The 14,326-nt window shown below is 45.7% G+C and overlaps 1 protein-coding gene across 1 annotated transcript in view; it reads right to left on the bottom strand.

The window, feature by feature from the left end:
- SMURF2 (SMAD specific E3 ubiquitin protein ligase 2) overlaps positions 1–14,123 on the bottom strand; it is a 69,507-nt gene extending 55,384 nt beyond the window's left edge. The window contains exon 1 of the mRNA XM_064150586.1: positions 13,728–14,123. Within this exon, the coding sequence (XP_064006656.1) occupies positions 13,728–13,779 (52 nt within the window). The 5' untranslated portion in view covers positions 13,780–14,123. The remainder of the gene's footprint in view (positions 1–13,727) is intronic.
- Positions 14,124–14,326: the final 203 nt, after the last annotated feature.

A 14,326-nucleotide genomic window follows, 5' to 3' on the forward strand; every position in this document is an offset into this window, starting at 1 on the left:
CGTTTTTCAAGGGGCTGTGGAGCTGCTTATTCACCTCTAGCGTTCAAATCTGGCTTTGTGTTTCCTCCACTGAGCAGTGGAGGAAACACACCTGGACTCCTCCACCTGGGACTGACACGGAAGGCAAGGCAGAAACAATGCAAAAGCCATTTGCTCTGAGAAGGTTCCACACCACCCTACGGTCATCTTCTGCTACATCTATTGCAAAACAAAATCTTAACTGTGTTTGCCTACTTGCAGCTGAAGATCCCTGCTGATGTCTGTATCCATAACAATACTGATACAACACTCAAACCAGGCTGATGTCTTTGGTGGTTTCAGAGAGGAAACAAGTAACATGTACCATAAACAAGAGAAATCAGAAGCATAAACTCTGTAAAGGAAAGAGCTGGAGACCATTTATGCTCTAAGTAGCACAGATGGCGTCTAGAATTAAGAGAAGACTACATGTAGCACGGTATGAGAAAGCCAAATTGCAGTAAGCTAAAACAAGAGGAGGCTAAGCACAAGCAATGACCCTCTGCAGGGAAGCAACATTTGATACAGATGTAGCAGAGATACCAGAGAAGTCTGCTACGATGCCCTTCCATCCAGGGTACCTCTATCTACAGGCAATCAGAGCAACCCTTTGGGGATCTGCAAAACACCCTCTTCCCAGCCTAGGAACTCCTCATCTACTGCACCCACCTTGCCCTTGCTGAGGGGACACCGATTTGGAACCACCTGCTGCAACTGTGGCTGCTGTGCAGCCACAAGGCCAGCAGATGCCCTTCCAAGTGGGACAGAGGAAACAGAACAAGATCTTGACATTTTGGGAAATGGAGAAGCACTCTGAACAAATAACAGAATGGAGAAGCAGTCTTATTTTCTTGCCCTACAACAGCTACACAGCCAGTCCAGTCCCCTGTAAAAGCATTGTTCTTGCAACTAAAAAGACCTGTTTGGTTTCCCCTCCCCAAGGTTTTCTGTTGTAACATATGAAGTGATGAATCAGATACTGCATTCAAGAATTATTCATCTGCACAATTTAAGTTGGCCCTGAGTAATCATTAAAGAAAAATATTTGCCAGGAAAAAAAATAACCCAGAATATATGATTCATGCACTTATGAAACAATAAAATGGTTCACCATAACAAAAATAACTTTATTGTCAATACTTAAGTTAAAACCCCCAGCCAAATACAATGAAGAAAACATGCCCTGAAAAACCCCAATAACCAAACATCCATAGGTGAGCAAGTAACAAAAAGTCTTGCCAAGAAAAGGTAATTCCATGAAACACAGTTAACAGCACAGCTGCTGGAGAACGTGTTCTGTCTTTCAGCTGTTTCATAGCCTTAAAGTAACAAATACACACCTCAGCTCTCAAACTCTGACAGCTCACTACTAAGCTGGTAAGCAGACACTTATTTCAGCACAAAGCTGGTGCATACAGTGTGCATCTGAACAAGAAACAGAACACCAGCTCCAGAAAGTTCCAGACAAGAACATCACAGGGACTCCTCATCAACAGCTTTGGAAACAGTTCAGGTTTCCACAGAACCAGATCTAACAACTCTTTACAGTGAAGGTGGACATACACTGGAACAGGTTGCCCAGAGAGGCTATGGATGCCCCCTGGAGGTGTTAAAGGCCAAGCTGGATGAGGCCTTGAGCAACCTGAGCTAGTGGGAGGTCTCTGCCCATGGCAGAGAGGCCAGAACTGGATGATCTTTAAGGTCCCTTCCAACCTAAACGATTCTATGAATCTATGAACATGTGGAGCAGAAGAACAGATGGGAAGAATTCAGGGCTGAGTGGTTTTAAAATGTCTGTCCTCTACCCAACAGTAATCACTTCCATTCTTTGCATGTCACACACCTTAAGCTCCTAGCAAGCACCTCTGCTGCAGATGACAACTGCTTCCCAACACTGTGCTGAAGTCAGTAACACTACCACAGCACATGTAGTGACATCAGTCCCTGCTGCAAAGCTGAGACTTAAAAAGTTTGGAAACAACTTTTTGGAAACAATCTGGGCTGCCCCTGCCACCCTGTGTCACCTTCACGGCTACCACACTAGAGTCTGGGCACCAAGCGATTCCCAGTGCCTCACCCTGCCAAAAGCTGGTCTCCACCACCAGCCTGGTTGTCCTAAACAGTTCTGTGTTCCAGGTCACCTCTTCCTTTTCCATTCCCATCCAACTTTTGAGCCCTCTGCATTCCAGTTAATGCCTCTCTTCACACTGGGAGCACACCAATGAGTTTAGCACTTACAGGAATAGAACAATTCCTGTCCTCAGCTATTTATCAAACCATGCACCAGATCTTACTTGGGCTGACACACAGACACCTGCTATCACTATGTACCTGTTTGATAGGCTCCTGCCCAAGAATTCACAAGAACAAAGGACTTTTAAAAGATGTGCAATGTATTTTTAACCTCTTTGAAACTGGTTGGATTTTAACAGAATCTTCCCAAAATAAATTCAGCCTGATTTAGCTGCTCAGCGTGAAAAAAGTCTGTGTTAGCAGGCTGCTGAGCAGCAACTGAAGAGCCACTCTTGTAAGGGGAAGTGCCAGCTATAGCTGGTGTTACATGCTCCAGCTCTGCGTTACAAGTTCCACTGACAGTGAATAGAAAGAAAAGATGCTCAGGCGGACAAAGCAATTCAAACCTGTGCTCCAGTTACATGAGGTAGAAGCACCTGCAGGAAGCAGTGCTCCTACTCACCACGCTGCTGAAGTGGGTATGGAACTTTCTAAAGGCTCAGGTTGACCAGGGGCAGTTTTCCTTTTCAGCTCCTGCCACTCCATCACGGTGAGCACAGAACAAGTGCACCTCCAGCCCTGGGCCACAGCAGGAAGAGCTGTTGCAATGCAGGCAGAAAAACTTCCACATTTCAATAAACTTACCAAAAATGCAAAGCTTTTGAGGGGGTCCAAAGTCTTGCCCAGCACAGATTAAGTTACATTATGCTGATAGGCAGGAAATAGCTGCCTTATTCTGCAGGATGAACAATTCACCAGAGGAAAGGAACTTTCAGGGAGAATGATAAATATGATCATGAGGAAATCCAAGGCAATATTCACAAAGCCACACTGAGATCTCACAAACGGACAGAAAGTTCTTTAGAATCTCCCAGCCACAGAAGCAAGTGAAACACAGGAAAATAGCAACACCCAGTACCCACCCAGACAGAGCAACTGCTTCTTGTTAGGGAAGGAACCAGAAACTTCACTGTCTGTGTGGGGAGAGCACTATGAGCTGTGGGAACAGCTTAAGGAAGGGAGAGCACATTTGAAGCCAGGCTCCACATACGTACTACTGAAAAAACACTGCAAGTCACTTCTTCCTCACAGGCCTTCACTTTTGCTGCTACAGAAGAAAACAGAAGGTGTCGACATCTGAAATCATCCTCCAACCCAGCTCTTAACTGGGAATCCCAAAGAAGAAAGGTTTGCACTAAAGGGATACATATGTTACATGACACCACCGCTGCAGAACTGATCTTGGCCACCCCAGCATTAGTACCACCAAGAAGATTTAAACTCTTGTAACTGTGTGACAAAAAAACCAAACAAGCCAACATACCCAGCTGTTTAAGGCAAAATGGGCATGCTGCGTGGCACTTTCAGCTTCTGCAAGAACACTGTGGCACTTCCCCTGTGCAGCAGCATTCATCCAGACCTGAGGCCAACACCACTTTTCCTTGTTCTGCACATCCAATGCCTGACCAGCACCAGAACAAGAGGACACAGCCTCAGGCTGCGCCAGGGGAAATTTAGGCTGGAGGTGAGGAGAAAGTTCTTCACTGAGAGAGTCATTGGACACTGGAATGGGCTGCCCGGGGAGGTGGTGGAGTCGCCGTCCCTGGAGCTGTTCAAGGCAAGATTGGATGTGGCACTTGGTGCCATGGTCTGGCCTTGAGCTCTGTGGTAAAGGGTTGGACTTGATCTGTGAGGTCTCTTCCAACCTTGGTGATACTGTGATACTGTGTGAAGATCGTGCTCACCAACACTTGGTGCACACCAACCATCCACAGTTGCTAGTTAGACATTTAGAAACGCCACTGCAAATCCTGAGAGATGGCACTTCACATTTTTACTGTTGTTCACAGGCTCCAGTTACCAAGAGGCTTCTACAACAGCAGCCCAAAACATTTTGGAACTTTCTGCTAGAATCCTCTGAAGTGCCAGAAATTTTCCACTTTAACATGCATCATATCCTGCTTTAAAGTTTGGCCAATTAAGCCTGTGAAGCCAGACTTACAGAAGCCAGTCATTTTTAATTGCCTAATGAATGTTCCCAGCACACGGAAGGACCAGGCCCTTCACAGCCATTTCAATGGAGTACAAAGCAACACATAGTTTGTGTCTCCTAAAATACACCTATTGGTATTAGCAGGAGGGAAAAAAATGGTCAGTATCTTTAGGTTTTCACACTGAAAATGTCATCATTGCTACTTCACAGAACCACAGAGTGTTAAGGGTTGGAAAGGATCTCAAAAGACCACTGAGTCCAACCCCTCCTGCCAGAGCAGGATCACCCAGGGTAGGTCATAAAGGAATGCATCCAGGTGAGTTTGGAATGTCTCCAGAGAAGGAGACTCCACAACCTCTCTGGACAGCCTCCTTCAGGGCTCTGTCACCATCAGCAGTGAAAAAGTTTTTCCTTATGTTCCCATGGAACCTCCTCTGCTACAGCTTGAACCCACTGCCCCTTGTCCTGTCACTGAACATCAACATCACTGAGCAGAACCTGACACCTGTCCACAAGCAATGCTGCAGTCAGGTACACTTCTAACCCTGCCACATCCCTGTGCCAGCTCAGCTCCTCCAGCCAGCTCCTGAACACCTTTTCCCCACTCTGTCCTGTGTCTGCTTTACAAATGACCCCTTCTGCCTCCAATAACGGAGAGCAGCTGCCCACACCAGCTCCACCTTTATCAAGTTCCTTCTCCCACATCTGATATCACTTTCTACAAATTAAGACAGAAGGTAATTATTTTGCTGCTTAACACTACTACACCTAAGCACAATGCCACTACTTTAGCCCTGGATACAGTCTTTTATGCAGAGCTATAAACTCTTATTTTAATCAATCCCTCAGGGAAAACAGTGAGGTGAAAGCTTTTTCTCTGAAAAGAAGTATTTACACACATCATAAAATGATAATTTCAGAACAATATAAGGGGAAAACTTCTTGCTAAAAAATTGAATTGGAGAATTATTTGTAGTAAGGACACCTAAACCCTTGGCATAACTAACACTATGAATCCCTGGCAGTGAAATGTGGAATGTGATTCCAGGTATTTCATAGACTCGTAGAATCAACCAGGTTGGAAGAGACCTCCAAGATCATTCAGTCCAACCTATCCCCCAGCCCTCTCCAGTCAACCAGACCATGGCACTAAGTGCCTCATCCAGTCTCTTCTTGAACACCTCCAGGACGGTGACTCCACCACCTCCCTGGGCAGCCCATTCCAATGGCTCTGTAATGGAACTGTAAATTCCCAAAGGAATGCAGACAGGTTTAGTTCTTCTGCATGGATAGGGATTTTTAACTTTTTCCCCCCATCAGTCATGTTCACAAGCACTCAAAGCCAAGTAAGATCTTTCCTCCTCCACTAAAAGAGGATTCCTTTGAGCACATTTACACGTTTTCCATGAAAAATAATTGCAACAGGAGCAGACCACTCTTTACTAAAACAAAACTGTGAGCTTCTAGTGGGTACACTCCAGCCGCTTTCTTCATACCCTATGCAGATGTTTGACCATATGCAGTTTTAGAAGTTCATAGCCTCTTTTTTTCCCCGTATTGTTCTAAAGAAATGACAGCCAACTGTGTCCTGGGCTGCATCAAGAGAAGTGTGGCCAGCAGGGCCACTTCCCCCCCTTTACTCTCATCAAACCCCACCTGGAGTGCTGTGTGAGTTCTGGAGCTCCTGGCACAAGAAGAACATGGAACTGTTGGAGCCAGTCCAGAGGAAGGCCATGAAGATACTCAGAGGGCTGCAGCAGCTCTACTATGAGGACAGGCTACAAGAGTTGGGGCTCTGCAGCCTGGAGAAGAGAAGGCTTCCAGGAGACCTAATAGTGGCCTTCCAGGATCAAAAGGGGGCCTACAGGAAGGCTGTGAAGGGACTATTTACAAGGTGTTGTGATGACAGGACAAGGGGTAAAGGGTTTAAATTGGCAGAGGGGAGTTTGAAACTGGATGTTAGGAAAGGGTTCTTTACAGTGAGGGTGGTAAGACACTGGCACAGGTTGCCCAAGGGGGCTGCTCCCTCCCTGGAGGTGTTCTAGGCCAGATTGGATGAAGCCTTGAGCAACCTGTTCTAGTGCGAGGTGTCCCTGCCTATGGTGGGGTCTGGAACTGGATGAGATTTGAGGTCTCTTCCAACCTAAACCATTCTATGATTCTAAGTTGGCTCAAATATTCAGAAAATCCTAGAGTATTGCTGAGGCAGAGTTCCACCTTCCACTGAACACATGTACGACTGCAGCTGTAATTGAATGGATGCTCCAAATCAAATAGGTATGGTAAAAATAAGGATCACCACAGATCTAATTGGTTTTTACTCCATTTAACCCCACTGGTAACACTAAAATCTGGGTCAAGGCAGAAGGAAAACGTGTGTGATGCTTGTTTAAAACAATTTCATGTGATCAGCCAAGATACAGCCCCAGTCCCATGAACAGCCCAGCTGCTGTTCTACAAGCACCTGGCTAACTGAAGCCACCACTCACACACACTCCAAGCCACAACAGCCCTCCTCTAGACACATCTGAAAACGGGGATGAGAAGAGGAGGTCAATTTGGATATAACCCTCAGCTCACTTCATCTGACAGCACAGGATGGAGCAGAGGAATGAGAGCATCTCAAACAATGGTGCTGTGGCATTGTCCCTCTAACATTTGTGGCAAGAGGCATCACAAACGCTAATTTCAGCACAAATGGTAGAACCTAGGCACATATTTTTACTGTCAGCTGTAAATTCCATAGTCTGTACCTGCTCTGCATATTTGAATCAACTGAGATGAATTCATTATAGAAAGGATGCACTGGAGCAGTTTGTACTGCCAGGACCAGCACCACAGCTGGAGTGACTCTCCCTTTCTGCAAGAACACAACCCTGCTAAGTTGTGCTAAACACTTACTAGCCAAGAGTCATTCCAGAAAATTAATAACAGGATACAGCAACATAAACTCACAGACTGCTGCTTTTTCTTTCACTTTCAGGACTCTGACAAAGTAAAGAACACTTCATCCAGGCAATACTTTTGACTCGGTTTTGGGGATCAGCCCTCCTAGCCTGAATCTGCCTGAGCAACAGCGACAAAGACCCAAACCAACCAACCAAAGTATTTTGAAGTGGGGAGAAAAAAAAGAGTAATTGCCAAGAATCTGCAGGATGCTAAAATAGAGTTGATGGTGCAACACAAGTCTGGCATATGGGAGAACTGAACCCAAATCACCCCAAATGCAGTCCTCAAACAGAATTATGTTTTCTGTGGATTTAAATTCCAAGGAAACAATGTCCACGGGCAGCAAGTCAAAAGACAGCGACTCTAAATCCCAGCTTTACCTGGTTTAGCCTTTCTATGATCTTGAGCATGTCTATCCTCCATTCTGCATCAACCTCCCCACTTAACTCATGATAATGCTCAGCCAGCTTTGTCCTGAGCTTTGTTATCTCCAGATGAAGATTTCTTTAAAGTTACAAGCGTTCTTATCTGTGCTTTCAGAGAAAGCATTTGATGTTTCAGCAGCAAGAAGCAGCCAACAGTTTGTTTCCTTGAACATGTTATTGCCAAATGCCCCTCAAGAATCCGATCCTCTTCCCCAGATGGGGCAGGCACATGCAGTAGCTACTTTGACATGCTGTACCATTTCTGAGATGAATCTTCACCAGCCTCTCAGAAGTCACCAGAATGATCTCAGATATTGCACCTGTCATGATGAGCATTTACATCTTCTCCATTAAAGCATGCATATAAGAGCCTGAGTAGCAAGTTACTCATGTCATGATGCCAAATCAGAGGTTGGGTCATCACATCATCAGCATCATGAGAGGAGGGAAGACACCCACAGAAATCATCCACCTTTTTAAGCACCCACAAGAGAGGTCTGGCTCAGTGGTGAGATGTCATTTTAAGCAAGATGGTAAAGTAAGAACACACCTCAAAGGCTGCGAGATAAACCAGAACGAAACATTAAAAGCTGCCCTCTTTTAGGGATCAACCTATTCTTCCTAAGGACATAAAGACAAAATATCTTCATTTGAGGTCTGGTCAATTTTCAGAGCAATTAACAAACAACACAGCAAAAAGAAAATGGAAATAAATTGTCACCACTAAGTGAGCTGCTCAGCTAAGTCCAGCTACTCAGACACATTATGGGACACCTTCAACTCTTTACCTGTAACTGACAAGCACAATCTGAAAAAGTGCCTCACTGTTTTTCCACCTCTGGAATTTATCTTTTCTTTCCCCCTGCCCCAGACTTTATTTTTTAATCATTAACATTAGAACTGTCTGCAGATTTCCCATCCATCTCCCACATATGGCCCATATGTTACCTACACATGGAAATCCTCTCCTAGTTTCTACTGACTGCTTTCCCTACTCCACAACCCAAGATGAGCGCTTGGGCCTTCTGCTTCTTCAGTTGGAGCTCCTGCAGAGCTCTTTTCCTACTACAGCTTCCTCCCCTCAAATCCTTCTTGGTCTCTTCATTTTCCTTGCCACGATACCCCTTTGTACATCGCTGAACACAGGTGCCCAGTTGTAAATGCAGACATCATATAAGCTGATCCCATTGAAACAAGCAGTTAAGAATGCCCCACACAGCAACTCAGTTGTTTATTACAGCTCTCTGGCATCTGTGTGATCCACAACTGATTTATACACACATAAAGACCTGTAACTATATACTGTATATATAAAAAGCATATAAATACACACACACTTCATGCTTTGCTGTAAAGATTGAGGGCCAAGCATCCTTCAGTTCCTACATGATCTGATTAGACCCATGCCTATTGACTTTGTTATGACAACACCAGCTTAATCCACCTGCTATGTAATTCATCGACCCTGATTGCTTAAGCACTAGTTTTTACCAAGTCATGTGTCATTGAGTCAAATACACCTCACATGAAGGAACCCCATTGTTTTATTGTCGACCAAAACCATAGGCTGCCGGTAGAAGCAGCAGTCCTGCCCTCTTTTCAGCCTCTTGTGTGCATCCCTCTCCTTCAATGCGAAAAGAAATAAACCCACTTTATTTCCCCACCTTGGTAGGATTAGCTTTCAGCTCATCACATAGCTACACAGTTGCTGGAGTCAACACAAGGGAGGGCCCAGAAAAGTGAAGCCAGGGACTACACAAAAAAGGGGACAAAAAATTAGCACTTGGATTTTCAAGTGACCTAAAACTGCACTGTGGTTTAAATCAAGCATGAAACCACAGCCTGGCTACTTAAGGATCCAGGTAGCTGCATTATCAGGCAATCAGGAAAGCTGTTTCTACAACGAGGCTCTGCTACCAATAAACTTCAGACCTGCTTCCAACAACACTAGTGAGAATTTAGGATTTAGGTCAACCACTGCTTTTCATTGGGTTAATTCAACAACAAAACAACCAACACTTAGGTGTGGAGATTTCAGTTTGTTTTGCAAACCTCAGCAATACTCTTTCTAAATCATGCAAATATTTCTTGAGAAATATTATCAGTATCACAACTGCTTCTAGGAACTGACTGGAAAAAAAAAGAGTAGCATCTTCTTTAACACTGTAACCTTAAAGTAAAACACAGCACCACCTCTGTACTGTAAGGAGGGCCAGCAGGCCAGAAGATGAGATGTTGTCCATTTTCTACAACAGAGGAACAAGTGTTTTGATCCCCACTAATTCACAAATTCTGCCAGGAAACCCCAAAGCTTACACTAAGGAGGAGGAAAATGAGATCTAACAACTCTTCCCAGCAAGGGTGGTGAGACACTGGAACAGGTTGCCCAGGGAGGCTGTGGATGTCCCCTCCCTGGAGGTATTCAAGGCCAGGCTGGATGAGGCCTTGGGCAGCCTGGGTTAGTGGGAGGTGTCTCGGTCCATGGCAGGGAGGTTGGAATTGGATGATCTTCAAGGTCTCCTCAAACCTAAACCATTCTATGAATCTATGAAGAACCTATCAGGCCTACTTCTGATTCTTCATCCACACTCTTCCAGCTCATTCCAGTTTCAAAGTACATTGTAGCTGTGCTTTGTGGCTATCAAAGCACCTTTACTTGTTAACTGTTTTGACACACACAAAACAAATTCAGGCACTAAACGTTACTGAACTCAATACATTCCAGGTTTGCAGATTCTGAGCTGATTTGAATAAAAATCTTTCTATTTGATTAAAAAAAAAAGAGCAGCCCATGGATGTCATTCAGGTAACTGTCATTGATGTCCTCAATGAAAGCAGTCAAAGGAAACTGTTTTAACACCAGGTAATTCATGCATTAGGACATGAAATATTTACTGAGCAGCTGAAAGCAACGGCCACTTCTGGGTCTGAAGAGCTTACAATCAATGCAATGCAACACTGGGGATGGAATAAAGAACTGCAGATTGTACCTGAGACTACAGAATATTCAGGATGTGATGATCTCAGCAAGAATTGAAACGATGACTGTGTCTGAAGTTTTTACAGAACTCAGATGCACTCAGGGTAGGACTAGATAAAATGGTGGTTAAAATATCAGAGTTGAAGGAGCTTTCCTTGTATTACAGCTTCCTTGGACAACGCTATCAAAAGCTGTTAAGAAAAAGCAGGGAGCAGACTAGTGCAGGTCTAGACTTCAGGGAACTGAATTACACTGCCTTTAATTAATCAAGCATTTACACTTTGTACTGGAGGTGCAGTACAGAATCATGAAATGGGTTTGGTTGGAAGAGACCTTTAAGATCATCAAATCCAAGCATTATCTGACTCTACTAGTACCACCAGAAGGCATCACCTTTAGATTTCAACAATTACCCAAAGGATTTCCTAGCTCAAAATGCATTATTAGAGGTATCAGTGAAGACTGACAGGACATTTACAACAGACAGCTAAACCTAGGAGCAAAATAATAACCTTCTATAAGGAAGGTTTAACACAGATGCACTGTAAACTTCAATAAAAACTTACTAGAAGTATGCCACTACTGTGGTTTTTCTCTGTTATGGAACCCAGACCTAAATAAACTGTTAAACACTTAGTGTAAAGGTATGCCAAACATTTCTCAGAACTTTCTTAAGGTCCCAACAAAGAATCAACCTTTTTTTTTTTTTCTCCTCAAAATGAGGCCTAGGTTAAATATTTTATTTGGCTCCTCAAGATGGACTGAGAAGTTGGGCACCAGCTCCAGATCAGTTCTTGGACTCACATCAAACATTACCCTGTCATTTATCCAGTCAGTCAAAACAATGTTTTCCATCTAAACCTTTAATGTTTATGTCCTGAAAAACTGCTAATTGAATCCAGTTTTTGAAATCCATTTTTTAATCTATACCATCTAATTGAGAGATAATGAGCAGAGAAGATAAGCATTATACAATGATTGCAGAATTAATCCCATAAATATCCAAGCCAAAACAGGAGACTGCTGGTTCCACACAGCCAAAGAAAATGCAGATTAAATAGCATTTGTGAGCTTGAGAATAAACTTCTAAAAACACTGGATCTACAGATTCCTTTAATTCCAAACAGTTTTAGAATTCAAGAGCCCTCAAAACTGCTTTTCCAATCAAAAGGGGTAATCAAAACCACCCAGAACACTTAAAACTATTCCTAGGCAAGGATTGACACCACGTCAGCTGAATGAAGAAAATTGAATGTTTCTCTTAAACATGTAAAGCTTCCTTACAGCAAATGACCTTATGTGAAACAACTCACAGTTAGATAAAGCATCAAATTCCTCCAAGTCTTTTAAACAGGCCAGCATTTCAGACACACTTCCAAGCAACAGAACCGGTGCTCAGTAACTGCTAAGAGCTGCTAACGCTGGAACAGTCCCTAGTAAGGCAGTTTTGCCAGCAAAGTCCCTTCCTAAATTATAAGACAACAAAAAGCCACACAGAAACGTTCCTTAAGATTGTACCTGCTTCTTTTGGCGACTGGCTGCACAGCTACAGCTCCACACAGAAAACTGCTGCCTGCTTCTTGCTCACAATCGCACTCCTCCCAACAGAATACTTCTGTTGTCACTGACATGATTTCATTATACGCTTAAATCTTAACAAAAATAAATATGAAGCAAAATTGAACACAAAATACAAAGGTGAAAGAGACAACTCCCTAAACAGTCCTTACCACACTTTCACATCAGGCTACAGACCATTGGTAACGTTTCAAAGATAAGCAAGTTTGAGGAGTCATTGCTCAAGGGAAAAAAAAAAAAGGTATTAAAGCACTGCATCAATAAAACAATAACCTGAAGAGAGAGCTACAAAACACTCTGTAAAAAACAGGCAGCCCTGGTCCATGCATCAGTCCCAGTTTTATTTCTAAGTGAAACAGACACTCACAAAGCTCCATGAAAGCTACACTACAAATTTATCCCGAGTTACTTCCAAAGTAAAATATAAGCAGACCTGCTTTACTTTCCCTGTAAAAATAACATGCTCTGATCAATAAGTATGAAGCACCTCTCTTTATGAGGCATTACACTAGAAGTATTTCACATGCACCTAGACTAAATACACCAACTCTTTCAGTGCTTTTAAAGACATTTGCTTTGCAAGCTGGTTAAAAACGCTCTATGCAGAGAGGAGCATTGGCAGTCTTATCTATTATTTTCTTATCGCTTACCTTCATGCATTGACACTTCAGAATACAGAGTATTGCTTATGTGCTGGGCATTTACAATACTTTGGACTAGCTCTTTGCTTTAAAGTCTCTTGTCTGGTTTTAAAGAAAGCTCTGGCAGCACTTTCACGATCCCTCCCCTCCCCTTTAAACCTATTTTCTTGGTTTCTTGTACGGAAAAGAACATCCTGAAGTGTTTTAAACCAACTCCTTTTCCTTCCAGCATGCAGGTGAACAATTTTTATGATTATCTTAAAATACCAGAGGTCAAGTGGTCTTCTGAAAGAGGGCAGGACAAGGCACTCCACCAAACCAACTGTGCAGAATCATAACTCAGGAAGTTAGTTTAAAAACACAACAACAACAACAACAAAGAAAGAGATCAAAACAAAGAGTGTGACAGTTTCTGCCGAGTTTACACGGAGGGGACGAAGAGGGGGGGGGGAAAAGTAGGGGTGCAAAGGGTGCCCGGTGCCTGAAGTTCACACCGGGCAGCTCCCCCACGCAGGGCACCCCGGCGGGCTGCGGGGGCGCCGGGCCGAGCCAGGAGGGTGGCCCCACCGCCCCGGAGCCCGCAAAGACAGCTTGTTCCCGAGGCGCGGAGCCCGCGGTAGGGCAGGGAGGCGAGAGAAGAGCTCAGTCTCTTTCCCACCGCTCTTCTGCTCAGGCCTGAGGGACTCCTCTGGCCCCAGGTTCAACCTCAAAGACACATGGAAGGAGCCCGCTCCCGCCCCTCCAGGTGGGCTCTCTCCCCGCGCCCCCAACACTCCGCTGCTCTTCGCTTCCTTGGTCCCGTCCCTTCCCTCCCCCCCAGCCAGCCGGCGCCCGACCAGCCCCACCGGCGGCGGGCTGGCGGGCTGGCGGGCGGCGGCAGGCCCCGGCGGAGCCTGCCCGCTCAGCCTCACCTGTCAGTCGCAGCTTGACGGGCCCGTTCCGCCGGGCCCCTTGGTTGGACATGTCCCCGGCCGCTCCGCGGACTCGGCGCTGCCTTGCCCGGGGCTCCCCCTGCCTCTGGGTCCGGGAAGGGAGACGGGGGGAGGGGAGGCGCTAATGGAGTCGGGCTGGGCGCTCAGGGCAGCAGCGGCGGCCGCCGGAGGAGGAGGAGGAGAAGCCCGGATGTGCCCAGCGTCGCCATGAGCGGGGCCGGGGCTGAGGAGGAGGCGGAGGAGGAGACGCGGCTGCCTTCCTCGCTTCCCTTCTCTCAGCTTCCCCGCCCCCTCGCCCGGAGCCCGGGCGGCGAGCACAACAAAGCCGGGACGGAGCGGCACGGCGGGCGGACGGACGGTTCCCTCGCCTCGCCTCCCCTCCCCCGGCCCGCCTGCCCGCCCCCCGCGCACCCCACCGGGCAGGAGGAGCCCGCCCCGCCGCGCCTCAGGGGCTGCCTGGCGATGCTGAGGGGGCAGCCGCGTCAGGTGGCGGCGATTGGGGTCCTCCTGGGGAAAGCTGGGGGTCGGGAAGGACGGGGGTGGGTTGCCATGGCTGAGAGGAGGGGAGATGACAGTGA

The sequence above is a fragment of the Pogoniulus pusillus genome, chromosome 11 (genome assembly GCF_015220805.1).
Source record: "Pogoniulus pusillus isolate bPogPus1 chromosome 11, bPogPus1.pri, whole genome shotgun sequence".
In the NCBI taxonomy this organism is placed as follows: Eukaryota; Metazoa; Chordata; class Aves; order Piciformes; family Lybiidae; genus Pogoniulus; species Pogoniulus pusillus.